Consider the following 25,526-nt stretch of genomic DNA (forward strand, 5'->3'; position numbering starts at 1 on the left):
CTTCCGAGATCATTTCTGGATCCGTCCGGAATGCCGTGGAGCCATTTCGGAATTTTTTGTTACTTTTCCGGATAGTTTTTGGACCCTTCCGGAATCATTTCTGGATCTGTGCGGGATCCCGTCTGGATCATTTCCGGACTAATCCTTCCGGAATCATTTCTGTATGGTTTTCGTGATCCGTCGTGGATCTCCTCGGAGCCATTTCGGAACTTTTTCTGGAGTGTGTCGAGGTCATTTGGGGACTTTTTCGGGATCATTTGGGGGCTCTTCCGGCATCATTTCTGGATGGCGTTCGAGATCCGTTCGGGATCCCGTCGGGGTCATTTCGGGACTTTTTCTCGACTAATACGGGATCATTTGGGGACCCTTTCGGCATCATTTCTGGATAGTTTTCGGGATCCGGACGGGGTAATTTCGGGACTATTTCGGGATCAATTGGGGTACCTACCGGCATCATTTCTGAATGGTTTTCGGTATCCGTCCGGGATCTCGTCGGGGTCATTTGGGGACCTTTTCGGGAGCATTTGGGGGCTCTTCCGGAATCATTTCTGGATGGTTTTCGGGATCTGTCCGGGATCCCGTCGGGGTCATTTCGGGACTTTTTCGCGACTAATACGGGATCATTTAGGAACCCTTTCGGCATCATTTCTGGATGGTTTTCGGGATCCCATCAGGGTAATTTCGGGACTATTAGGGGATCATTTGGGGACGTTTCCGGCATCATTTCTGGATAATTCTCGGGATCCGTCCGGGATGCCGACGAGGTCATTTCGGGACTATTTCGGGATCATTTGGGATACCTACCGGCATTATTTCTGGATGGTTTTTGGGATTCGTCCGGGATCCCGTCGGGGTCATTTCGGGACTTTTTCTCGATTAATACGGGATCATTTGCGGACCCTTTCGGCATCATTTCTGGATAGTTTTCGGGATCTGTTCGGGATTCCGTCACGGTCATTTCGGGACTATTAGGGGATCATTTGAGGACGTTTCCGGAAGCATAGCTTTCGGAATCCTTTCGGGATCCCGTCAGGGTCATTTCGGGACTTTTTCGGTATAATTTTAGGATGGCTTTAAGGATTTGTCCGGGAACCCGTCAGGGTAATTTCTGGACTTTTCCGAGACTATTTCGGGATCATTTTGGGACCTTCCCAAGATCATTTCTGGATGGATTTCGGGATCTGTCCGGGATGCCGTCAGGGTCATTTTGGGACTATTAGGTGATCATTTGAGGACTTTTCCGGCATCACTTCTTGATGGTTTTCGGTATGCGTTAAGGATCCCGTCGGAATAATTGCGGGACTTTTTCAGGATCATATGGGGTCCCTTCCGGCATCATTTCTGGATGGTTTTTGGGATTCGTCCGGCATCCCGTCGGGGTCATTTCTTTTTCGGGATAATTTGGGGTCTCTTCCGGCATCATTTCTGGATGGTTTTCGGGATCCGCCCGGGAGCCCGTCAGGGTCATTTCGGAACCTTTTCGGGATCATTTTAGAACACCTTCTGGGATCATTTCTGTGTGGTTCTCTGGATACGTCTAGAATCGTGTCGTTGTCATTTCGGGTTTTTTTGGGACTATTCCGGGAACTTTTGGAGACCCTTCCGGGGCATTTCTGGATGGTTTTCGGGATCCGTCCGCGATAGCGTGGGGGTCATTTCGTAGCTTTTTCTGGATAATTTCGGGATCATTTGGGATCCTATCAGGTTATCAGCTCATTTAGTTCTTTTTTTTTACTCAATTACAAAAATAAAATGCATTAGACAGAAAACAAAATTTTAAACAGATAACTTGACAAGCAGGCTAACGCTAATAGCCCATATATTTAAATTTCTCCTTGCGGACGGGGCCGCGGGTAAAGGCTAGTCTAATATCATATATCATATATATATTATAAATGGGAAAGTTTGGATGTTTGGATGTTTGTCCAGACGTTTGTCTTTGTGACTCAATCACGCAAGAACGGCTGGACCGATTTGGATGAAGTTTTGCACACATATAGCCAATATTCTAGAAGGATCTACTAGCTATATATTTTTGAAAAGGGGCGTGGTCCCCGCCCCCTAGGAACAGTTATAATTTAATTATTATATTTTTTCGTCTTTGCGACTGAATCACGGCAGAATGGCTACACGGATTTTGATGAAATATGGGACACAGACAGTAGTCTACTAGCGAAATTTGTTCCACACATGGAAAGAGGGGTGGGGTCCCACGACCTCTTCGAGCAATTACTTTAAAAAAAATTTTACACATTATAACTTTACGTATACTGGCCTTCACCAATATCACAGACTCCAGGGGTCAAATAAGTCGAGGGCTTACAAAGTAAGCAGTGACACCCTCCGCCCCTTCCCCCCCCCCCCCTTTATCTCTCACTCTGGTGTAAAATCTATAAATTGTTATAACTCAATATAAATTTTCTCCTAAATCAATAGTTTTTGGTATTTGGCACATACAGATCGAGATCTAGACAATTTTGGAGGAACGATCAGTGGTCCTCTCCTTTTACCCCCGCCCTCCTTCAATTGTTTTTATTAGCATGCTTTTATTAACTTTACCTGTACGTTTCTATGTAACTTTTCATTCGCTCCTGCGCCTGCTGCCTTATTAACATGGTTTTATAATTAGCTTCACCTCATATGGAGACCCTTCCGGGATCATTTCTGGATGGTTTTCGGGATCGGTCCGGGATCCCGCCGGGGTAATTTCGGGACTTTTTCGGGACTATTTCGGGATCATTTTGGGACCCTTACGGGATCATTTCTGTATAGTTTTCGGGATCCGTCCGGGATCCCGTCGGGGTTATTTTGGGACATTTTCGGGACTATTCCGGAATCATTTCGCGATCATTTCGGGACCCTTCCGGCATCATTTCTGGATGGTTTTCGGGATCCGTCCGTGATCCCGTCGGGGTACTTTCGGGATCATTTGCGTACCTTCAAGAGATAAATTCTTGATGGTTGCCGGGATCATTACGGGACTTTTTCGGGGTTATTTTGGGTCCCTATAGGCATCATTTCTGGATGGTCTTCGGGATTCGTCCGGCATCCCGTCGGGGTCATTTCCGGACTTTTTCGCGACTAATACGGGATCATTTGGGGACCCTTTCGGCATCATTTCTGGATGGTTTTCGGGATCCGTCCGGGATCTCGTCGGGGTAATTTGGGGACTTTTTCGGGATCATTTGGGGGCTTTTCCGGCATCATTTCTGGATGGGTCGGGCTCATTTGGGGACTTTTCGGGATCATTTGGGGACTCTTCCGGCATCATTTCTGGATGGTTTTCGGGATCTGTCCGGGATCCCGTCGGGGTCATTTCGGGACTTTTTCGCCACTAATACGGGATCATTTGGAAACACTTTCGGCATCATTTCTGGATGGTTTTCGGGATCCGTCCGGGATCCCGTCGGGGTCATTTATGGAGTTTTTCGCGACTAATACGGGATCATTTGGGAGCCCTTTCGGCATGGTTTTCGGGATCCGTCCGGGATCCCATCAGGGTAATATCGGGACTATTAGGGGACCTTTCCGGCATCATTTCTGGATAATTTTCGGGATCCGTCCGGGATGCCGACGAGGTCATTTCGGGACTATTTCGGGATCATTTGGGATACCTACCGGCATCATTTCTGGATGGTTTTTGGGAGTCGTCCGGGATCCCGCCGAGGTCATTTCGGGATTTTTTCTCGACTAATACGGGATCATTTGCGGACCCTTTCGGCATCATTTCTGGATAGTTGTCGGGATCCGTTCGGGATCCCGTCATGGTCATTTCGGGGCTATTAGGGGATCATTTGAGGAACTTTCCGGCATCATTTCTGGATAGTTTTCGGAATCCTTTCGGGATCCCGTCACGGTCATTTCGGGACTATTTCGGGATCATTTGGGGACCTTCCCAAGATCATTTCTGGATGGATTTCGGGATCTGTCCGGGATGCCGTCAGGGTCATTTTGGGACTATTAAGTGATCATTTGAGGACCTTTCCGGCATCACGTCTGCATGGTTTTCGGTATCCGTTCAGGATCCCGTCGGAATAATTGCGGGACGAAGTCATTTCGTTTCGTTTATTAACGTTGATTATCGTAACGAAATGATATCGTTTCGTTGGTTAAGCATGCCTGCGCTTAACAATCAATAATTGTGTTAGAGACATTGACTCTTGTTTGCCTTTTTTTCTGTGCATATCATATTTTAACATTTGATTTAATATGCCTTGTTTCTGTGGCCACAGAGTTGAGCGCGCTCAAACTTCAATGCAGTGTGAAAATTGCAGAGAAATTTATCATATGAATTTTGTTGTTGGTAACATGCCTGCCGAGTTCAATCATCTTAATAATGCTGATAATATATACATCTGTGGTTTGTGTGCTCCTGCTCAGCAAGACGAGTCGTCGTTTCAACACCAACAAGCCACACAAGTGCAAATGCCAATTCCGCGCTCTGATATTCCCTGCAAAAACGCTCCACGTCATTTTACGGTCATTGTGACTTTCTGCAGCGGTTATATTCATAGTCATTTTTGCATGGCGTGATTAGGTTTTGTGACCAAATTTTCCGTTTCGTTCCTATTAATGTGATCGTGCATTCCGCTCCCACCTATAGGATGCGAGCATAGTACTGTGCTGCTCACACACGTCACAATGCTCGTCAAATGGCGGTCATTTTTCCGTCATTTCACTCTACATTTTCGAGTCATTTGACAAGCAATTTTACTGCGGTTTTACCATTTATATAACCACCATATAACGTGAATTTTACCTGCAGATTTACTTTATCTGGAGCAGCCATATGAACAAAATATGAACCAAAAAAATTGAATTTTCAATATTTATTATTTTCAATATTATTATATACATATGTACATGAAATTGGAACTTATATTAATACAGTTCATATAAAAGAGAAGAACTTTAATAATAAATAAACTCGCTTAATTGGTTTTTGTTTTCCAATTGAAATCTCTTCTAAGCGTGCAAAAAACTAATATTAAGATTTGGAAAAAACTCCAATTATTTGAATAATCTACAACTTAAAGCTTAGTAGAAATTCAGATCAAGAATATTCAAAGGTGTCGTGGAATCCGATTGCTGTCGTAATTGAAGAACTTAAAAATGTAAGACTATTAATTGAGTCAGACTAATTATTGTTCTAAATCTAATCAATCAAGCAATAATTCTGCAACCCTTAGCAGGAGTATTGATTGGTTTCAAATTTAATTCCGACAGCAATCGTATCACGACATTCCTTATTATATATGCACATGAAATTGTAACTTAAATTAATACAGTTCATATAAAGAAAAGTAAGTATTTTAATAATAAATAAACTCGCTTAATTGGTTTTCGTTTTCCAATTGAAATCTTTTCCAAGCCAACAGAAAATAATTTTAAGCTTTGGAAAAAACTCAAATTATTTGAATCAATTTAAATCTACAGCTTAAAGCTAATTAGAAATTCAGATTAGATTAACTCTTTTTTTTTTCAGATCAAGAATATTCAAAGGTGTCGTGGAATCCGATTGCTGTCGTAATTGAATTTGAAAGTAATAAAGTAAAGTAAAATATGAATTTAAAAATGTAGGACTAGTAATTGAGTCAGACTTATTATTGTTCTAAATCTAATCATTCCAGCAATAATTCTGCAACCCTTAGCAGAAGTATTGATTGGTTTCAAATCTAATTCCAACAGCAATCGTACCACGACATACTTTATTATATATGTACATGAAATTGTAACTTAAATTAATACAGTTCATATAAAAAAGAAGTAAGTACTTTAATAATAACATAAACTCGCTTAATTGGTTGATATAAAAAAGAAATAAGTACTTTAATAACAACATAAAAAATATATTAATTGCTTTGAGCTATATTGTTGCAGCGTCGTCTAAGTGGCCAGCACTGTACATAGCAAAATATTGTTATATTACATTATATTATATTCATAATAATTAAATGTTGGCAAAGCTTAAGCGCTTTTTGGTTTAAACTTACTATCAAATTAAAATTTTAATAAATTTCTCACTTCAAACGTCGCGCAACAGGCTACACTAAACCAGTAAAAAAATGCATAATCCTTTTTTATGTTCAAACAAAAATTGTTTAAGCTCTCGCTGCGGCAGTCAAACGCTCTTTATCTATACTGCGCCGGCATCTTGTTGGTCAATCGCGCGCCGCAATAGCCATTGGTGGGAATTGACATTCATCATAAAGTAGCGAAGGCACGGTCCTGCGTAAGCACATCGCTGACCTGTGTTGGCAAAAGATATGATGATACTGTCTTTGATAGTTAGTCGGAACAGCCACTGATCAGCGAAGTAGAGATGACCGTTGTGTCGGTGGCAGCAGTAACAACAGCAGTTTCTAACTTTGCATCATCCGTACAGTGTGATGAATGCTTCTCTGCTTTTTCCAATTGCCTGGCGGCAGCAATTTTTGCTACTTGTAAAGCTAAAGCTGTAATGCAAATAAATAGATGGGTTAAAATGGTTTTCGTATGTTATTCAATAACTCACCGTCTAATGCCATCATCACAGCCTTCTTATCGATTTTGAATATGTTTACTGTTTCAGTATTCAGACAAAGTTCGTTTGGTGCAATATTTTCGATTTGATGTAACATTTTCAAGTCTCGTATATCATGAACATGTAAACTATCTGTTAGGCGCGTTCGATTCATTCGTATATTTGAGCCGTAGACGCAATGGCAGATATTTTGATTCTTTTTGAAGTGTAGCATTTGTAAGCAGTTGGGTTCCCCTGCTGTCACCATCACCACTAGAGAGCTATTGAAGAAACGCTCGACCAAGATAATATACCTTGTCACAGTTATTGATGGAGAATATGCGAAAGTCATCTTTACCATCCAGTACGGAAATTGAACTGTAGAGGAAGAAACAATTTATAAAATTTAATAAAATCAAAAATAATAGTTGTGCTAAAAAGGGGTAAAGTATTGTATGTTAAAGTATAGCAAAGTCTCAGCGGCTTTGTCCTGGTGAGTGAATGATAAATACCATAGATTTTTGCAGCAGATAACTTTAAATTTGGATTAGCGATAGACACCTCGTAGGTTTTGTGATGGCTGATGCGGTTTTCGCAGTTCTGTGTGTTTTACGTTTTACTATTTTTTTTGTAGGTAACGCCTCTGTTTACATCTATTGTGACTTTGGATTACGTATTTTGGGAAATCGTTCTCAAACTTTATCCGGCCCTGTAACTTAAAAATTTCTGCAAAACACGTTATTAAAATAAATATCTCCTTGCCAAAGATATGTATATGCATTACCGAATAAAATAAAATGATATCAGATATGAACAAAAAGCATTTCGAAATATGAATCATAAATGATTATTCAAGAATAATCATATTTATGGTACATTTTTCTCCCGACGATACGTTAATTTTGGAACAGAAAATGCTTTTAAATTTGAACGTTTTTAATCATCCTGGGGTATGATATTTGAATATTTTTTGATCAAAATTTTCAAAAAATGCTGGCTGGGTATATACTACGATGCCCGTATGCCCGTAGTAACGCAACAATCACGTTACGACTTTTGTAACACCCTTTGTTTTATTCTTGCTACGTTTGACAAAATCCGTTTCCAGAGCAACTATTTTATTCTTTATTTATACTGGTAAATAGTGCGCTCTGATTGTTTTCCAATTACAGTTTGCGAAATGTTTGAAGTAGAATTAATATCAGCTGGTCATAAGGATGTTATCCATGATATGGCATTCGATTATTATGGACGCCTTTTGGCAACTTGTTCTAGCGGCCAAACAGTAAAGTTTTTATGCAATTCAGCTTTAAAAACATGAATATTATTTGTGTAAAAGTCCAGTTGAGGGGTCGACGGTAGTAGTCTAGTTGAGGGGTCGACTGCTAATACGCTACCAAAAATATCAAGAGAGGTGTCAAACGACGCGTCTTGACATCAGTATTAATAATCCGAAGTCGGAAAATAAAAATTTGGTAATAGTCTAGTTGAGGGGTCGACTGCTAATACGCTACCAAAAATATCGAGAGAGGTGTCAAAAGACGCGTATTAATCTCGAGAACAATAATCCGATGGCGGAAAAGAATAATTTTATCTCTGTACGGGGGTCGGATCCATAGTATTTTTGCGCAGAACACTTTTCTGCGTTGGCGGTCTTCGGCCGCGCTTATAAAAAATAACCCTGGGCTACGCCATGCCAAGTCCGGGTGTATGGTATAACCGTGGCTACCGCCACGGTGATGCACAATTTTTTTTGTGGGTATAAACACAACAACAACCACATTAAAATCGCCAACTTCAACTGCAAATATCTCCCGACAGAGATACAATTTCTTCCGGCATCATTTCTGGATGGTTTTTGGGATTCGTCCGGCATCCCGTCGGGGTCATTTCTTTTTCGGGATAATTTGGGGTCTCTTCCGGCATCATTTCTGGATGGTTTTCGGGATCCGCCCGGGAGCCCGTCAGGGTCATTTCGGAACCTTTTCGGGATCATTTTAGAACACCTTCAGGGATCATTTCTGTGTGGTTCTCTGGATACGTCTAGAATCGTGTCGTTGTCATTTCGGGTTTTTTTGGGACTATTCCGGGAACTTTTGGAGACCCTTCCGGGGCATTTCTGGTTGGTTTTCGGGATCCGTCCGCGATAGCGTGGGGATAATTTCGTAGCTTTTTCTGGATAATTTCGGGATCATTTGGGATCCTATCAGGTTATCAGCTCATTTAGTTCTTTTTTTTACTCAATTACAAAAATAAAATGCATTAGACAGAAAACAAAATTTTAAACAGATAACTTGACAAGCAGGCTAACGCTAATAGCCCATATATTTAAATTTCTCCTTGCGGACGGGGCCGCGGGTAAAGGCTAGTCTAATATCATATATCATATATATATTATAAATGGGAAAGTTTGGATGTGAACACACCGCCGAGGGATTGGATAGCTCAGATTCCCCGGTGGTAGTGTCGATATAAAGAAATAAAGAGAGAGTTTGAATCAAATAATCGTTATAATATTTATTAAATATTCAATTCATAGGCATGATACTCATAACGTTATAGAAAAAATGAAATTTTATTATAAGTTATTGCTAGATATTTAAATAGGCTTACCCGGTGGTGTGGCTGCTGCTGATCCGCTGAAGGTTGACAGAAAAGTAAAAGTTAAGTTCTTCGCAAAAGACATAAAAACCCTCGAGCCGCAGTCGACATAGCTAACCGTTTTGAGGGGAAATTACCTTTGCTAAAAAGCGCATACAATAGGAAGAAATCCGAAAGGTATATATGCACCTATATGGATGTACATACTTCGCCATGCATTCAGGCAGATGCCTCAGCAGAGGAATGCAGGCACAAAAAAAAATATAAAACGGTTACCGATATGTCCATCCATATACTTACATATGTGGCAATAGGTTTGAGCGTGTGTTAGCATGCTAAACCTAAGAACTGTACCGTCCGTTCATTGCTCTAAGCAGGCATGGATATGTTCGTGCATGTTATTGGTAGGCATTTGAAAACATAACAAAACAATGGTATATTAATTGTTCTGCTGACTACCAACCTGCTTGTGCGTTGCCAATGCGAAAAACGAGCGCCTTAGTGAGGCCTTCGTATTTTTGCCTGAACGGTTTATATACGTCTTACATTGGACTTAGACGTTGGGTATGTTTTATAAGTTAAGGCATTAGCCTTACCAGAATAATGCACATAAGCTATGCTTTTCTTGCGGGACTGATTTCTTTGTGGGTGGCATGGGCTAACGTTGGCTGACTGGCGATATGGCGATATGCCCAAAGGAGTGTAGGATTAGGGTGGGTCATCCGCGAAGACATGATACAAGAATTTAGCTTGGTGGCCTAAACATGCCGGCCCCCTTGCGAAAGCAATGGCTATGGATCAGCGCAGCCACGAGACCTGACCGGGATGACTTAATTTCTAACATATGTGCTTAGATGGAGATTTCATCCCACGTGTCGACTCGTCTTCGTTCGCATCCTTGGTTCTTGCGCTGGAATGAAAGAGTAAGCAAAATTACGAAAACAAGACATGGTTGATATTTCAGTTTGTTTGGCACATTCTTTTATTTTGGTTCTTTATGTACAAGTTAATGATTAATTATTCAAGGCGCTTGCGTATTTTGCGTTTGCGTACTTGGCGTTGCGTATTTTGCGTTTGCGTATGCGTGTGCGCATACGTTGTGTTGGTTCTTTATTCATTTTAACATATGTGGTTTGCGTATGATTCTTTGTTTTCAAAGTATAAGTTTGCTGATTGATCTTTATGCAGGGCACGATCCTGACAAGAGCCACCCAAAGATGCTACTTTGAGCCAAAAAAGGGCCCATCGTTGTTGGTTGCGCTCCGGTTAGCAACACTTCGGCGTATGCGTTGGCTCCCAGGATCAGTCGAACAGGCGCGGAGGTGTGGAAATTGGGGTCCGCAAGTCTCATGTGCGTGAACGTGCTAGCGATCGACGGACCAACGTTTGCGGTTGGACTTATCACCGCGAAGTTGTGTTTGATAATAGTGTGCACCGTCAACCGCTTATTTACTCCTTGCGAACCTCGTATTCGAAGGAGGCACCCTCGGAGAGTACCGGGGGCGTCATCCGCGAAGTGTAATTCTCGCGCTTGGTCGTACGCGATGATGGAAGTTGGGGCGCAAGCGTCGATCAGCGCTCGGACCATGTGAAGGCGTCCGCGTGCCTCTATTTTTACCAATGCAGGAATCTAGATGGATCCCTTAATAGGAAGAGCGACGTCTTAGTTGCGAATATTATTTGCTAAGTAGCAAGCAAATATGAAGCCAACAAACGCACTAGCTGCAATTAGAATTCCAGCATATTTGATAATATCGCTGTCCTCCTCCCAGAAGTCAACAAATGTCTGCTTGCATCCACGACGTTAAACATTTTCAATCCGACAATTGCTGTTCTTGCAGCACGATGGCGGGTAATAGCCTTGGAATGAATAATCCACATAGGAATTTCTACCACAGCATTCAATACTAGTTTGAATTGCATCTATATAATCAGCGCCCATGTCTTTCAACCACATCGCCCATTGTCACCAAATATCTATCTTTGGAACCCACCTGTAAATGACCAAAGCTATTTGTCCCACACACGGAACGAAGAGTGGCACAGAGTACGTCATCGACGTGCAGTATTGACTCGCGTATCGCGCCACAACAGCAAAAACAATAAGCAATAAACCGTATATTGAACAAAAAATTAAATAACAAAATAACAAAGATATTTAACCAGGAAGAGACCTCTTTTTGTATTTCAGCCCATTTCAAAAAAGCTTTAGAGAGATTGACTGTTGTATTTTATTACTTTAGGCATTTATTTTTTCGTTTAATAAGTAAATAAGGATCTCGCTTATATGCATACTCATCGAAAGAAAATATATTTAAATACACACATACATACTTATGTACGTACTTATTCTGCTTCATAAACTACAAAAAATACCAAAGGTCTTGAGAAATAATATTAGACCAACGCAACCAACCAGGTGCATTTCGGGTTTGCATTCAAAAAGATCGAGCTTGTGCACTGAATCCCAATCCAAGGCGGCACGCATGGTATGTGTAACTTGACGTGCCACTTCATATTGCTGCTGTAAATTTGAGAACATTACTTCACGCGTTTTCACATCAGGCGCTACAGATGGCACAGCTTTTTGTTCAATTATTGCAGTATCTTCCTTTGGTGGTGGCACATTACCCTTTATACCCATTAAACGCATAAATCTCGATGCCACCTTGCCATCGGTATCTTGAGAGAACTGCGCATTACCCCACTTTTCGCTGTATCCTCCGTCTTTTTAGCACCCCAAATCAACTTAGGTTTTTTTTGCACCTGTTCAGCATATTTGTTTAGATTTATAACATTCGGATAATAGTAACCAGGAAGTTGTATTACTGCAGGATCAGCAGAAGAAGATGCTGATGTAATGGCAATCACATTTGGTTGCTTTGGCGCTGTTTCGCTGAGAGGCAGAGCCAATAATGGTTGCGTATGACTACGGAAACCACAGCCAGCAGATTCGTGCCAAAACAACAGCCTGTTGCTATGGTTATTGACGATTGCTTCTGGCATCAGCTCATAGTGTTAATATTATTATTTTAAGCTTTCGAGCTTTTTGTAGATGCTGGTTCAACAATACACCAGTGTCATACTGCGTTTGCGTGGAAATATGAATTTGTTATATTTTCACTCGTTTTTGGGAATAAATATATTGTTTACAATTTGGTGTTGACAATTTTTTTGTCGAAACGTCAATGCGTGTGAGCAGGGTTACCAGAGAGGTTTTCACAAAATTCACATGCTGATGGTTGCATGGCACTATAAAGTAGCAAACGAATTCTGCGTGATTTTGAGCGCTCAAAGGCACGGCCACTATAATCACATTTGTGATGCACCTCATCATTAACGCTATTTTTGGATGTGGTTATGTGTGACTCAACAGCACTAACGACGGGACACTCCTCGAAGGTTGGGAGAGGGTTATCGATGGTCTTTACCGGATATATATCCTATCCGTTCCGTAACGAACCGCCATTAGGTCACTGGCGGGACCGTCTCGGGAGGATTTGTATGACCACATTGAACCTTTTCTTTATGCTGTCCACGTGTTGATTAAATTGGACACTTAGGGCATTGGTTGTGGGCGCATATATGCATGTCGAAACCATGCAAGTTGTGAATTTGAGGTCACAATTGGAAGACTTAAGACATACAAATATTAGTTAGTGAACATATGGGGTCCTGGGCATACACATGCATTCTTCGTTCTTAGCATACGGGGTTAGTTTCTGAATTAAGCACCGGTTTAGTTCAATTAGCTCTACCATCTGTGATTTTTCGGTTAGCGATAATCTAACTACATATATGCCAAATGGGCCTCACCTGTTTTTACCTTTAAATATGTGTTACGGCTGCAGCAACGACTGGAACCTTGTGTGCGTGTTGATTGAACAGAGATCGATGGTAGCAATATTTTGCGATTTTTATTTGCGAGATGTAGTACTTCCGTGGCAGGGTTACAGCTGCAGCGACGACTGGAACCTTGTGTGAGTGTTGATTGCACAAAGATCGATGGTAGCAATATTTTACGATTTTTTTTTTGATATATTAGAGCTGAATTGCGAGATGTAGTACTTCCGTGGCAGGGTTCATGCAAATATCAAGTGGTATAGAGACGGACTTCCGGCCTCAACACCGTATCGTGAGTTATCGATTTTTCGATACTGTCGTTTTGCTCATCACCGGTAAGAAATAAAGGTGCATGCGACATTAGGCAGCGCGACACTTAGCAGCGCAACACTTAGCGGCACGTCCTACAGGGGGTCAATTCCCCAACTGTTATAAACTGAAGAATGGGCATTCATTGAAAACTCAGTTGCACACATAATTTACACCTTATAATTTTTATGCGATTCCGTAAATTGTTGTGCACATGGTGCATGAAAACAAAAGGTCATTCCGTATGTATGAATTTTGAATGTCACATATGTGTACACTGGCTGCCAAGACAACACACGAAGTGTTGTTTGTTCACCGCTTTAAGGTTCACACACCTTTTTGTGTACACTTTGGCTAGTGGGACCCCAGAACACTCGCGGCATCTCTGCAAAAACGCTCTCGTCATCCAACGTCATTTGACTAGTCATTTTACGGTCATAGGTTATATTCATAGTCACATTTGCATAGGCGTGATTAGGTTTTGTGACCAAATTTTTGTAGGGATTTTTGCCTAATACAGGCGCGTGCACTCTACGCGTCGCGACACTGCAAGGAAAATTTTGTTACTACATGTCGCGTCGTATGGTGCGCACTCTGCTTATTTGGTCAACTAGGTTATGTCGTGTCGCCTGACGGTCGCTCAATCTGCACGGTTCGACAAGTATACATGCAAAGAATTATGTCGCTACATGTCGCGTCGTATAAGCGCATTCAGCTTGCACAACCCGATCGTTGAAGAAACACGAGAAATCAGGGACTATAGCCACTGAGAACGTAAAGCAATATCTTGATGGCCTGCATGATAGGTCGCAGCATTTATTATGAAAAATTAACCCCCAGCTGCCCAATAATCTCTGTCTATCTATAGCTGTCTCGCCACCCAACCCATCGTCAAACACCGACGGTCATGCATTGTTTTATCTGGCGAACCTCTCTTTCCAGATTCAACATGACTCGTTTTACGGCATTGCGTGAAAAGGCAGAGAGCATGGCCCAACGATATCCCGCACCATGCCACCTATGCGAAGGCAATCACCCCCTTCGTCTATGCCCAAGCTATAGGGCAAAAACTCCCGTAGAGAGGCTAAGGGAGGTACTCGTCGAACGGCTTTGCAGCAACTGTTTGTCCATATCGCACAGCGCCGACGCATGTACCAGCCAAGGATGGTGCCATAGGTGTCAGGGAAAACACCACACAACCCTACACATCGAAGGAGAAGACCAGCCGGATATCGATACACGACCGTGGAGTGTGCAAGTGGAGAGCGAGGAAGAAAATGACAACTGGCTGACACTAGATGCATCTGGCATTGAAACCGACGACCTGGAGGAAGGGGAGATTGTAGAAGTCGGAGCGGAATCTCGGACTTTCCGCCCGGCCCCCCCGAGGGAAGCGGAAGCCAGAACTTTCCGACCTCTTCTTGCGCACGAAAAGCGCCGTGGCGCGGAATCGCGGCCTTTCCGCCCATTGCTACAACAACAACAACATCAACGTGGAGCAGAATCTCGGACTTTCCGCCCACCCATACGAAAGCAACAGCAGCGTGGAACGGAATATCGGTCTTTCCGTCCACCCATAAGAGAGCAACGCCAGCGGGGAGCGGATTCGCGGTCTTTCCGCCGCCCTACGAGAGAACGACGCCATTTTGGAACGGAATATCGGACTTTCCGTCCACCACCTCGACAACAACAACGGAGTGGAGCGGAATCACGGACTTTCCGCCCATCCAACCAACTTCGACGCAAGCCGCACGAAAAGAAATCGTCACATCGCCAAATGATTCCTGTCCGCACGGTAGCCAGAACGACCTCCCGAGCCTCGCAGCTACCGGCATCCTTCAGAAACGGGCACATCATTCGTGAAACGGTCGCCTTGAGGCCGTTCGTTTCAATATCACCAACTGCATTGGTAAAAATAGAGGCACGCGGACGCCTTCACATGGTCCGAGCGCTGATCGACGCCTGCGCCCCAACTTCCATCATCGCGTACGACCTAGCGCGAGAATTACACTTCGCGGATGACGCCCCCGGATCTCTCCGAGGGTGCCTCCTTCGAATACGAGGTTCGCAAGGAGTAAATAAGCGGTTGACGGTGCACACTATTATCAAACACAACTTCGCGGTGATAAGTCCAACCGCAAACGTTGATCCGTCGATCGCTAGCACGTTCACGCACATGAGACTTGCGGACCCCAATTTCCACACCTCCGCGCCTGTTCGACTGATCCTGGGAGCCGACGCATACGCCGAAGTGTTGCTAACCGGAGCGCAACCAACAACGATGGGCCCTTTTTTGGCTCAAAGTAGCATCTTTGGGTGGCTCTTGTCAGGATCGTGCCCTGCATAAAGATCAATCAGCAAACTTATACTTTGAAAACAAAGAATCATACGCAAACCACATATGTTAAAATGAATAAAGAACCAACACAACGTATGCGCACACGCATACGCAAACGCAAAATACGCAACGCCAAGTACGCAAACGCAAAATACGCAAGCGCCTTGAATAATTAATTTATGCATTTTCAATTAATCATTAACTTGTACATAAAGAACCAAAATAAAAGAATGTGCCAAACAAACTGAAATATCAACCATGTCTTGTTTTCGTAATTTTGCTTACTCTTTCATTCCAGCGCAAGAACCAAGGATGCGAACGAAGACGAGTCGACACGTGGGATGAAATCTCCATCTAAGCACATATGTTAGAAATTAAGTCATCCCGGTCAGGTCTCGTGGCTGCGCTGATCCATAGCCGTTGCTTTCGCAAGGGGGCCGGCATGTTTAGGCCACCAAGCTAAATTCTTGTATCATGTCTTCGCGGATGACCCACCCTAATCCTACACTCCTTTGGGCATATCGCCATATCGCCAGTCAGCCAACGTTAGCCCATGGCACCCACAAAGAAATCAGTCCCGCAAGAAAAGCATAGCTTATGTGCATTATTCTGGTAAGGCTAATGCCTTAACTTATAAAACATACCCAACGTCTAAGTCCAATGTAAGACGTATATAAACCGTTCAGGCAAAAATACTAAGGCCTCACTAAGGCGCTCGTTTTTCGCATCGGCAACGCACAAGCAGGTTGGTAGTCAGCAGAACAATTAATATACCATTGTTTTGTTATGTTTTCAAATGCCTACCAATAACATGCACGAACATATCCATGCCTGCTTAGAGCAATGAACGGACGGTACAGTTCTTAGGTTTAGCATGATAACACACGCTCAAACCTATTGCCACATATGTAAGTATATGAATGGACATATCGGTAACCGTTTTATATTTTTTTTTTTAACTGTGTAGTAGAATAGTTAATTTGTTTTCGTTTGTGTAAAAACACATTTTGTGGTCTTTCAATAAATTGGTTACAAAATTCTAACATTTTGGAACCGCAAATGTGTGTCTTTGTGCCCCTGTATGATGCGTTATTAATTCGTTGTTTTGTGACTGTTCTATTTGTTAGCCTCGTGGTCCATTAAGGAGCCGATGCGTTGATTGGTGAAAGGGAGTAGATGGGCACGTAGGTAACCCTTACAAATTTCTTTTCCCTTTCCAGAGTCATGTCACGCGTGGATTTTTCGCTATTATTAGCTGAGCTCCCGGGGGATTATACGGAAAGCCAGTTTCCCGTGCCATTCAGGCAGTTTATTGAGCTCACCTTTTGGCAGCGGGTGGTGCGCCACGTCCTCATGGATGTCCGTGACGCCACGGGTCTAGATTTAGTTGAGGATAATCTTTTACAGGACAGGGTTCGATGGAACTACTATGTTCTCTTCTATGAGTGTCCACGGGTGAGGGAGGTTTATCCTTTGGAGCTGAGGCCCGCTCCCCGGAGCGTACGAGAGCTCATTTTTAGAGTGCCGAGGGTGCGGGACAGTCCCGTCAGCTCCAGGGACATCCTCCTCCCCCCGAGCCTGGCGAGCGGGGATTCCGGGACGCCCCCCGCGGCTGCCCCCTCTGCACCCGTCCGGCCGTTCGCGGAAATACGGTTTACGCCTGGAAGCTCGGCTTCCGTCACCGCATTTTCGGGATCGGTCCGGATAGTGTGGGAGGGGTCAGCGCAGGGGACGTAGCCTCGTTTTCCCGCTCGCCCCTGGAATAAGATACAACCTTTCTTTTTATTTTTTTTTCGCTAAAGTAACTTGCATAATAAAGTAATGAAAATAATCTTGATGTCTCATTCATTGTCATGTAATAAGATGGAACGCTCGTTTTCGGATGAGCGGCGGTTTCTTTCTGGTGGATGTTTGTTTGATCGCCTTGTCAAGCTCGACGATTCGGGCTTGTTTATATTTATATTTTAGAGAGCAGTGGACTGTATCAGGTTTTTTTTTTTTTTTTTTTTTTAAGTGGGAGATGTTAAATTTTAAATTAGGAGGAGGTTGTCGGAGCCTCCTCCTGAGTGGAGGGAAGCAGAACGAGTTTCACCAGGGGTCTCGTCACTTGCCCTCGAGATGTCCGGACATCGACCACGCGGATGCGATTATCGGGACCGGGGTGAACATCGGTGACTCGGCCCATTCTCCACTCATTGGGCGGGAGATTGTCTTCCTTGATGACCACCAAGTCCCCGACCTTCATGTTGGTTTTCGGGAACTTCCATTTGTTTCTTTTTTGCAGCTCTATTAGATACTCGGATTTCCATCGTTTACAAAATGAGTGGTGTAGGGCCTTTAGTCTCTGCCAGCGGTTGATGACTGATGACGGGCTCTCGCTGGCATCTGGCTCAGGAGGGGCTAGTAGATGTCCCCCTGTCACAAAATGACCAGGAGTAAGAGGCTCTAGATCGGTCGGATTGTTGGAGGAAGGAGTGAGGGGTCGTCAATTGAGGCAAGACTCGATTCTGCACAGCAAGGTGGTGAATTCCTCAAAGGTATATTTGTAATGAGACGCTATTTTGTTGAAATGCCTTTTAAAACTTTTCACTCCAGCCTCCCACAATCCGCCCATATGCGGGGCGGCGGCGGGGATGAAGTGCCACGCGATTTCTTGATGGGAGTAGTACGCTAGGGTTTTGTCGCGGGCGTGAGTTAAAAACGCTTTGAATTCGTTTCTTAACGACCTCGCTGCCCCGACAAAATTGGTTCCATTGTCGGAATAAATGTTTTTTGGACTGCCTCATCGTGAAACGAACCTGGCGAAGGCTGCCAGAAACGACTGAGTGCTCAGGTCTGTTGTAGCTTCCAAATGTATGGCCTTGGTCGTGAAGCATACAAATAAACAGACATATCCTTTGGATACCCTACAGCCTCGTCCCTGAAAATTCTTTATTTCGAATGGTCCCGCAAAGTCGATGCCAGTGTTCGTGAACGCTCGGGAGTAGGTAGTCCGCTCTTTCGGCAGGATCCCCATCAGCTGCGATTGCGAACGTTTGCGGTATATCGTGCACACTTTGCAGTTATGGATTACTGACTTGATCATGTTTTTTCGACGGGGAATCCAATACTGCGTTCGGATTAAACGTAACATAAGTTGGTTCTCTCCGTGTAATGATTCCTTGTGGACAGCCTGCACGATTAATCGAGACAGTCGGCAGCTGTATGGCAAGATTATCGGGTGACACTCGTTATAGGACATATCGCGAGAAGCTCCTAGACGTCCGCCCGTCCTTATAATGTTATCTGAATCTAGAAATGGGACAAGAGATAGTAGTTCACTCTTCGAACCTATCGACTTGTCCGCAACGAGTGCAGCGTATTCTGCCTGGAAATGGCTGCGCTGGACATTGATTATTACCTGAGACATAGTTGACTTAATTTCCTTTGGAGAGATGGTAAGGGATTCTTCATGAAAAAATGCCTTTCTGCTAGGATGGGTTCGATGATAGAAACGCCTGACATATGATAAGACCCTTATCGCTCTACGTAACTCCGAAAATCTCTCTAAAACGTCTTCGCCGCTGCGGCTGGTTTTTGCTATGTGTTCCTTTACCGCTTTTTCTTCTATGACGGTGTGGTAGTCCAATTCCTGAGTGGGCCATTGGATGCCGTTCTGTTGTAACCAAGACGGTCCTTCCCACCACAGGGAATTGTTGACCAGTTCTTCCGCTGGCAGTCCTCTGCTTGCCAAGTCTGATGGATTGGAGGCTGAGTCTATATGACGCCAGTCATTGGTTCCTACTCGGTCAACTATTTTTGTTATGCGGTGAGCAACGAAGGTGGACCACGAGCATGGCGGTTTTCGTATCCACGCTAAAACAATAGTTGAGTCCGTCCATAAAAAGTTTGCATGCTGGCCTAGGTTGAGGTTATTATTTACCACCTCCATTGTTTCTGCTAATAATACGGCGCCACATAGTTCCAATCTTGGCAGCGATATGGTTTTGACAGGCGCTACTCTCGACTTGGCTAAAAGCAAGTTTATAAAAACTTTATCATTTATTTCTGTACGAAGGTAAATACAAGCTGCGTATGCTTTTTCAGAAGCATCGCAGAAACCATGAATTTCCACCTTGGCCGTTGGTGAAAAATGTACCCAGCGAGGTATGCGAATCTGTTCAATGTGTCGGTAGCTGTCCGTAAAGTTTTGCCAACGCTCCATGGAGCTTAAGGATACATTTTCATCCCACCCGGTTCCTTCTAGCCATATGCCCTGCATTAAAATTTTTGAGATTACAACAAATGGGGCTAACCAACCTAAAGGGTCGAATAATTTTGCGATGGCTGACAGTATCGACCGCTTTGTGTAGATTTCCTGATTCTCGATAGGCTTGGTAGTGAAGTAGAAGTTGTCTGAGTGGGCGTTCCAACGAATACCTAAAGCCTTGACCATGCTTGCATCTTCGAAGGCAAAGAAGTCTTCATTCAGAAGATGGGTTCGGGGTATCCCTTCTAATACCTTATCGCAGTTGGCCGGCCATTTTCGTAGAGAAACTCCTGCGGATTCCATGGCTGTGGTTATTTCTTCCCTCGCCCTGATCGTTGCCTCTATAGTGTGTTCCCCTGCCAGTACGTCATCCACATACATTGCTCTCCGTAGGATGTCGGCTGCAACCGGATAGTTACCTTCCACATCATCGGCTAGCTGAAGTAATGTCCTGATTGCAAAATAGGGGGCACAGTTCACTCCAAATGTGACTGTCTTCAATTCATAGAGTTGGGTAGGGTGCGAAGGATCCGTGCGAAATATTATTCGCTGATATTTTGTATCGTCGGGATTTAATAGAATTTGGCGATACATTTTTTCAATATCGCTATTAAAGACATATCTAAAGAATCGCCATCGTAAGATTAAAATGGTCAGGTCGCTTTGTAGGACTGGACCTGGGTATAGAACGTCGTTGAGGCTGACCCCATTAGTGGTGCGTGAAGATGCGTTGAAAACCACTCTTACCTTTGTGGTAGTACTGTCCTCCTTTCTGACGGCGTGATGGGGGAGAAAATAATTATTGCATTCTTCTCCGTGAATGCGGTCGGTGATACGCGACATATGTCCTAGGGTCTCATATTCGGTTAATACTCTATTATATTCTTTTTGTAGGGGTGGATCTTTTGCTAACCTAGTTTCCATTCTAAAAAATTGTGAGCAGGCAATTTTGAGCGACGGACCCAACTGTACGTCGTTTGGGAAATTTTTTTTAAATGGAAGTGACACCACATATTTTCCCTCTGTGGTTCGTTTCGTCGTTCTCCTGTACAGCTCTTTGCAGTAAGCGTCATCTTCACTGTGTGGCCTCTTATTAGGTACGTTTTCTAATTCCCAAAATGAACGTAGAGTCTTGTCTAGTATTACATTGCTCACAAATGATACACACTTTTCGGAAGGGGGTGCTATTTCAGTTTGGCCGGTCAGTATCCAGCCGAATACTGTTTCCTGGGCGATTAGAGTCCCTAATACGTCCTTCTTGATGCCCCCTAGCATCACCTGCGCGTAGATGTCGCCGCCTAATATCAGGTCGACCGGTTCGTTAATAAAGAAGCGCTTGTCTGCTAATATTAGGTCAGGGAAAGCTTGCATAGTGGTTGGATTCACCTGGCAGGTTGGAAGGTCCCCTGTCAATTGTGGTAAAACCAACGCAGTTGTACTAATTTGTACTAAAGGATCCATTGGTGATCGCAGTTGGAGAAGGCACGCTTCCTTCACTTGCGCAGACACCTGATTAGTGACGCCCGAAACTTGTGCAGACATCTTTTTAGGCGGCAAGTTAATACGGCGCTTAAGCCTTTCCGTTATAAACGTACATTCGGAGCCAGAATCTATCAAGGCGCGCGCTGAAAAATTGGTATCGTTGTGATAGATGTTAACGCGTGCTGTGCCTAGTAAGACACCTTTGTTGGTATTTGAGAAACATGATGTTACGTTATTGACGCTGTTTGCATGCTTGTTTGCAACATCACGTTTCTGCTGTGCCTGGGCCGAAGTGCTTGGGGAGTTGTTAGGGGGGTACGACGTTGTAGCCCTACCCGCTGGTTTTGGTACAACTGCCTGAATATGGAGAAGCGTATGGTGTCGTAGGTGGCAAGTGCTGCAATTGTACGAGCTCGTGCACTTAGACACAGTATGTCTCGGGGATAGGCAGTTGACGCAACTATTATTATTTTTAATAAAATTAAGTCTGTCGAGGGGGGTTTGATTCCTGAACCTCGGACAGTTTTGAAGCCTGTGCTCATTTGATGTGCACATCTTGCACGAACCCTTGGACACACTCGTTTGGAATGCGCCAAGCTTGCGGTGCGAGGCATCGGTAGTTTGTTTACCAGGTTGTTGTTGTTTCGGGGCTGTAGTGCTCTTGCTACCTGTAATGCCCGAGACCGTTTCCAACGTCCGAAACCTATGGGACAAGAATTTGTCCATGTCCTCCCATTTGGAGACTTCTGTCTTATTCTCCACTGTTTGTTCCCAGAGCGCCAAGGTGCTTTCTGGTAACTTAGTCGAGCAGAGATATGTTATGATCGCATCCCAGTTGGAGATGGGTTTTGAGTGGCGCGATACAATTGTTTATTTCGCGTTGCAGCTTTTTATTCGAGGCGCCACACTCACATTCAATTTTCCCTAAGCTAAATAAAATCTTCAGTTGTGTGTTTATCAGAATGCGTTTATTTTCGTACCTATCTGTTAAATTTTTCCATGCTGTGGCGAAACCGTCGTTAGTCAACTGGCATTTTTGCACTATTTCTTTCGCTTCCCCCTGAGTTTTCTGATTAAGGTAGTACAATCTCTCAACATTTGACAGGCTCTTGTTTTGAATGTATATGGCCGTGAACATATCACGGAATGTTGGCCATGAAAGATAGTCTCCCTTAAAAACTTCTGTATCGAAAGGGGGTAAACGAATATTTCGCTCGCGCTCGCGCTCGGGTCGTTCCTCTCCATCAGTTTCTGGCTTACTTAATTTTGCCTGAAGCTCGGCCATATTGGACATACAGCGGAGGAAAATTGCATAAGCTGCTTTATGCTTTATTTTTACAGCCGAAATATTTTTTGCCTCCAATGTGTCTGAGTTTAAAAGGTTGTCGCAAGATACCTTCGCCTTTTTCCATATGGCTTTTAACTCTTCCTGTTGGATTGCAAGGGTATGTTTTGTGTGGTTAGCCACAGGCATGTCATTGTAGTCTGATTCGAACTCAATGACGGCATCAGCCAGCCTAATATATGTTTCCATAATTTAGGTTGAATAAAGGACACGATTTTAATCAAGGAGGGGGATCTGATCTTTTTTGTTTTCAAAGCAAAAAAAATGTGCTTTTCGGAGAGCTTGCTATACAGACGTATATATGTATTTTGCAAGGGATAACTGAAGGTTGGAATCGTTTGGCAATTAGTCTCGCCACCCAACTGCCACTAATATTACAATGTTTTTTGTTTCGCTAACTTAACGTATTTTATGAGTGCTCTGGAATTCGTTCCCGAATATGCAGACCGAGGGAGGATTACGGAATTTAATTCCTTCACTTTGAGCAGTATCCGGAACCCCTTACCACTGGTGGGGGGAAGTACCAGACTGAATCAAAGTTTCGTCGACGCAGAGGTATAGAGCACTAGGGAGTCGATTCGCTAACCTGACCAATAACTAATACCCCTTACCGCTGGTGGGGGGAAGTACTAGAGTTGCTCCAAGTTATTTGCGAATTGAACGGAGTGGATAACGAAGTTTTTCGCAGGATCTGATACCCCTTACCGCTGGTGGGGGGAAGCAACAGACCGACGCAAGGTTTTGCCTTTATTGGCCGAGACTAAGGATTGTTTTTGCGCAAGTTCTGGCACCCCTTACCACTGGTGGGGGAAGTGCTAGAAATTTACGCAAGAAAGACAAAAAAAACACTACCGCGGGTTTTATTCTTGGCTCTGGGCCGTATCTTCGTTTCTATACCGTTTATATAGCCTAAGTGCCACTGAAATACAACCACGTACCTTGTAATTATTTCCTTGACTTGTATTATGGTGTCTGTATCTGCTTCTAATAACCTCTATTTGCTTGCACGCCTTTATCTCGCTTTTCCAAAATTATATGGTCGTATCGCCTGAATGCTTTTTATATATTTTGTCGCTTCTTAACCAATTCGATGGATGGTGGATTTTGGTGCCGATCTCTATAGTTCCCGGTGAGTAAGGACCATGAACACACCGCCGAGGGATTGGATAGCTCAGATTCCCCGGTGGTAGTGTCGATATAAAGAAATAAAGAGAGAGAGAGAGTTTGAATCAAATAATCGTTATAATATTTATTAAATATTCAATTCATAGGCATGATACTAATAACGTTATAGAAAAAATGAAATTTTATTATAAGTTATTGCTAGGTATTTAAATAGGCTTACCCGGTGGTGTGGCTGCTGCTGATCCGCTGAAGGTTGACAGAAAAGTAAAAGTTAAGTTCTTCGCAAAAGACATAAAAACGCTCGAGCCGCAGTCGACATAGCTAACCGTTTTGAGGGGAAATTACCTTTGCTAAAAAGCGCATACAATAGGAAGAAATCCGTAAGGTATATATGCACGTATATGGATGTACATACTTCGCCATGCATTCAAGCAGATGCCTCAGCAGAGGAATGCAGGCACAAAAAAAAAATATAAAACGGTTACCGATATGTCCATCCATATACTTACATATGTGGCAATAGGTTTGAGCGTGTGTTATCATGCTAAACCTAAGAACTGTACCGTCCGTTCATTGCTCTAAGCAGGCATGGATATGTTCGTGCATGTTATTGGTAGGCATTTGAAAACATAACAAAACAATGGTATATTAATTGTTCTGCTGACTACCAACCTGCTTGTGCGTTGCCAATGCGAAAAACGAGCGCCTTAGTGAGGCCTTAGTATTTTTGCCTGAACGGTTTATATACGTCTTACATTGGACTTAGACGTTGGGTATGTTTTATAAGTTAAGGCATTAGCCTTACCAGAATAATGCACATAAGCTATGCTTTTCTTGCGGGACTGATTTCTTTGTGGGTGCCATGGGCTAACGTTGGCTGACTGGCGATATGCCCAAAGGAGTTTAGGATTAGGGTGGGTCATCCGCGAAGACATGATACAAGAATTTAGCTTGGTGGCCTAAACAGGATGTTTAGATGTTTGGATGTTTGTCCAGACGTTTGTCTTTGTGACTCAATCACGCAAGAACGGCTGGACCGATTTGGATGAAATTTTGCACACATATAGCCAATATTCTAGAAGGATCTACTAGCTATATAGTTTTGAAAAGGGCGTGGTCCCCGCCCCCTAGGAACAGTTATAATTTAATTATTATATTTTTTCGTCTTTGCGACTGAATCACGCCAGAATGGCTACACGGATTTTGATGAAATATGGGACACAGACAGTAGTCTACTAGCGAAATTTTTTTCGCACATGGAAAGAGGGGTGGGGTCCCACGACCTCTTCGAGCAATTACTTTTAAAAAAATTTTACACATTATAACTTTACGTATACTGGCCTTCACCAATATCACAGACTCCAGGGGTTAAATAAGTCGAGGGCTTACAAAGTAAGCAGTGACACCCTCCGCCCCTTCCCCCCCTTTATCTCTCACTCTGGTGTAAAATCTATAAATTGTTATAACTCAATATAAATTTTCTCCTAAATCAATAGTTTTTGGTATTTGGCACATACAGATCGAGATCTAGACAATTTTGGAGGAACGATCAGTGGTCCTCTCCTTTTACCCCCGCCCTCCTTCAATTGTTTTTATTAGCATGCTTTTATTAACTTTACCTGTACGTTTCTATGTAACTTTTCATTCCCTCCTGCGCCTGCTGCCTTATTAACATGGTTTTATAATTAGCTTCACCTCATATGGAGACCCTTCCGGGATCATTTCTGGATGG

At 43.4% G+C, this 25,526-nt stretch overlaps 1 protein-coding gene across 2 annotated transcripts; it reads right to left on the bottom strand.

Moving 5' to 3' along the window:
* Nucleotides 1-6,039: 6,039 nt before the first annotated feature.
* On the bottom strand, nucleotides 6,040-23,859 carry LOC137240340 (WD repeat domain phosphoinositide-interacting protein 2-like). 2 transcript variants are annotated; one of them, XM_067766450.1, is made up of 3 exons: nucleotides 23,608-23,859; nucleotides 6,515-6,880; nucleotides 6,040-6,455 (listed from the first exon to the last, which is right to left on the bottom strand). In XM_067766450.1, the coding sequence occupies exons 2-3, from the start codon at nucleotides 6,861-6,863 to the stop codon at nucleotides 6,289-6,291; spliced, it is 516 nt and encodes a 171-aa protein (XP_067622551.1). In that variant the 5' UTR covers nucleotides 6,864-6,880; nucleotides 23,608-23,859; the 3' UTR covers nucleotides 6,040-6,288. The 2 variants fall into 2 exon arrangements, with proteins under 2 accessions (XP_067622551.1, XP_067622550.1); XM_067766449.1 differs by lacking the exon at nucleotides 23,608-23,859 and having other exon boundaries at nucleotides 6,515-8,598.
* Between the last annotated feature and the right edge of the window lie 1,667 nt (nucleotides 23,860-25,526).

Source organism: Eurosta solidaginis, chromosome 2 (genome assembly GCF_040869045.1).
Source record: "Eurosta solidaginis isolate ZX-2024a chromosome 2, ASM4086904v1, whole genome shotgun sequence".
Lineage (NCBI taxonomy): Eukaryota > Metazoa > Arthropoda > Insecta > Diptera > Tephritidae > Eurosta > Eurosta solidaginis.

Bases quoted from the DNA above. Each gene is read 5' to 3' on its own strand.
- LOC137240340 (XM_067766450.1), bottom strand. From the start codon at position 6,863: ATGGTAAAGATGACTTTCGCATATTCTCCATCAATAACTGTGACAAGG. The intron at 6,456-6,514 runs GTGAGTTATTGA...TTTGCATTACAG, and splicing joins TGTGATGATGGCATTAGACG to CTTTAGCTTTACAAGTAGCA.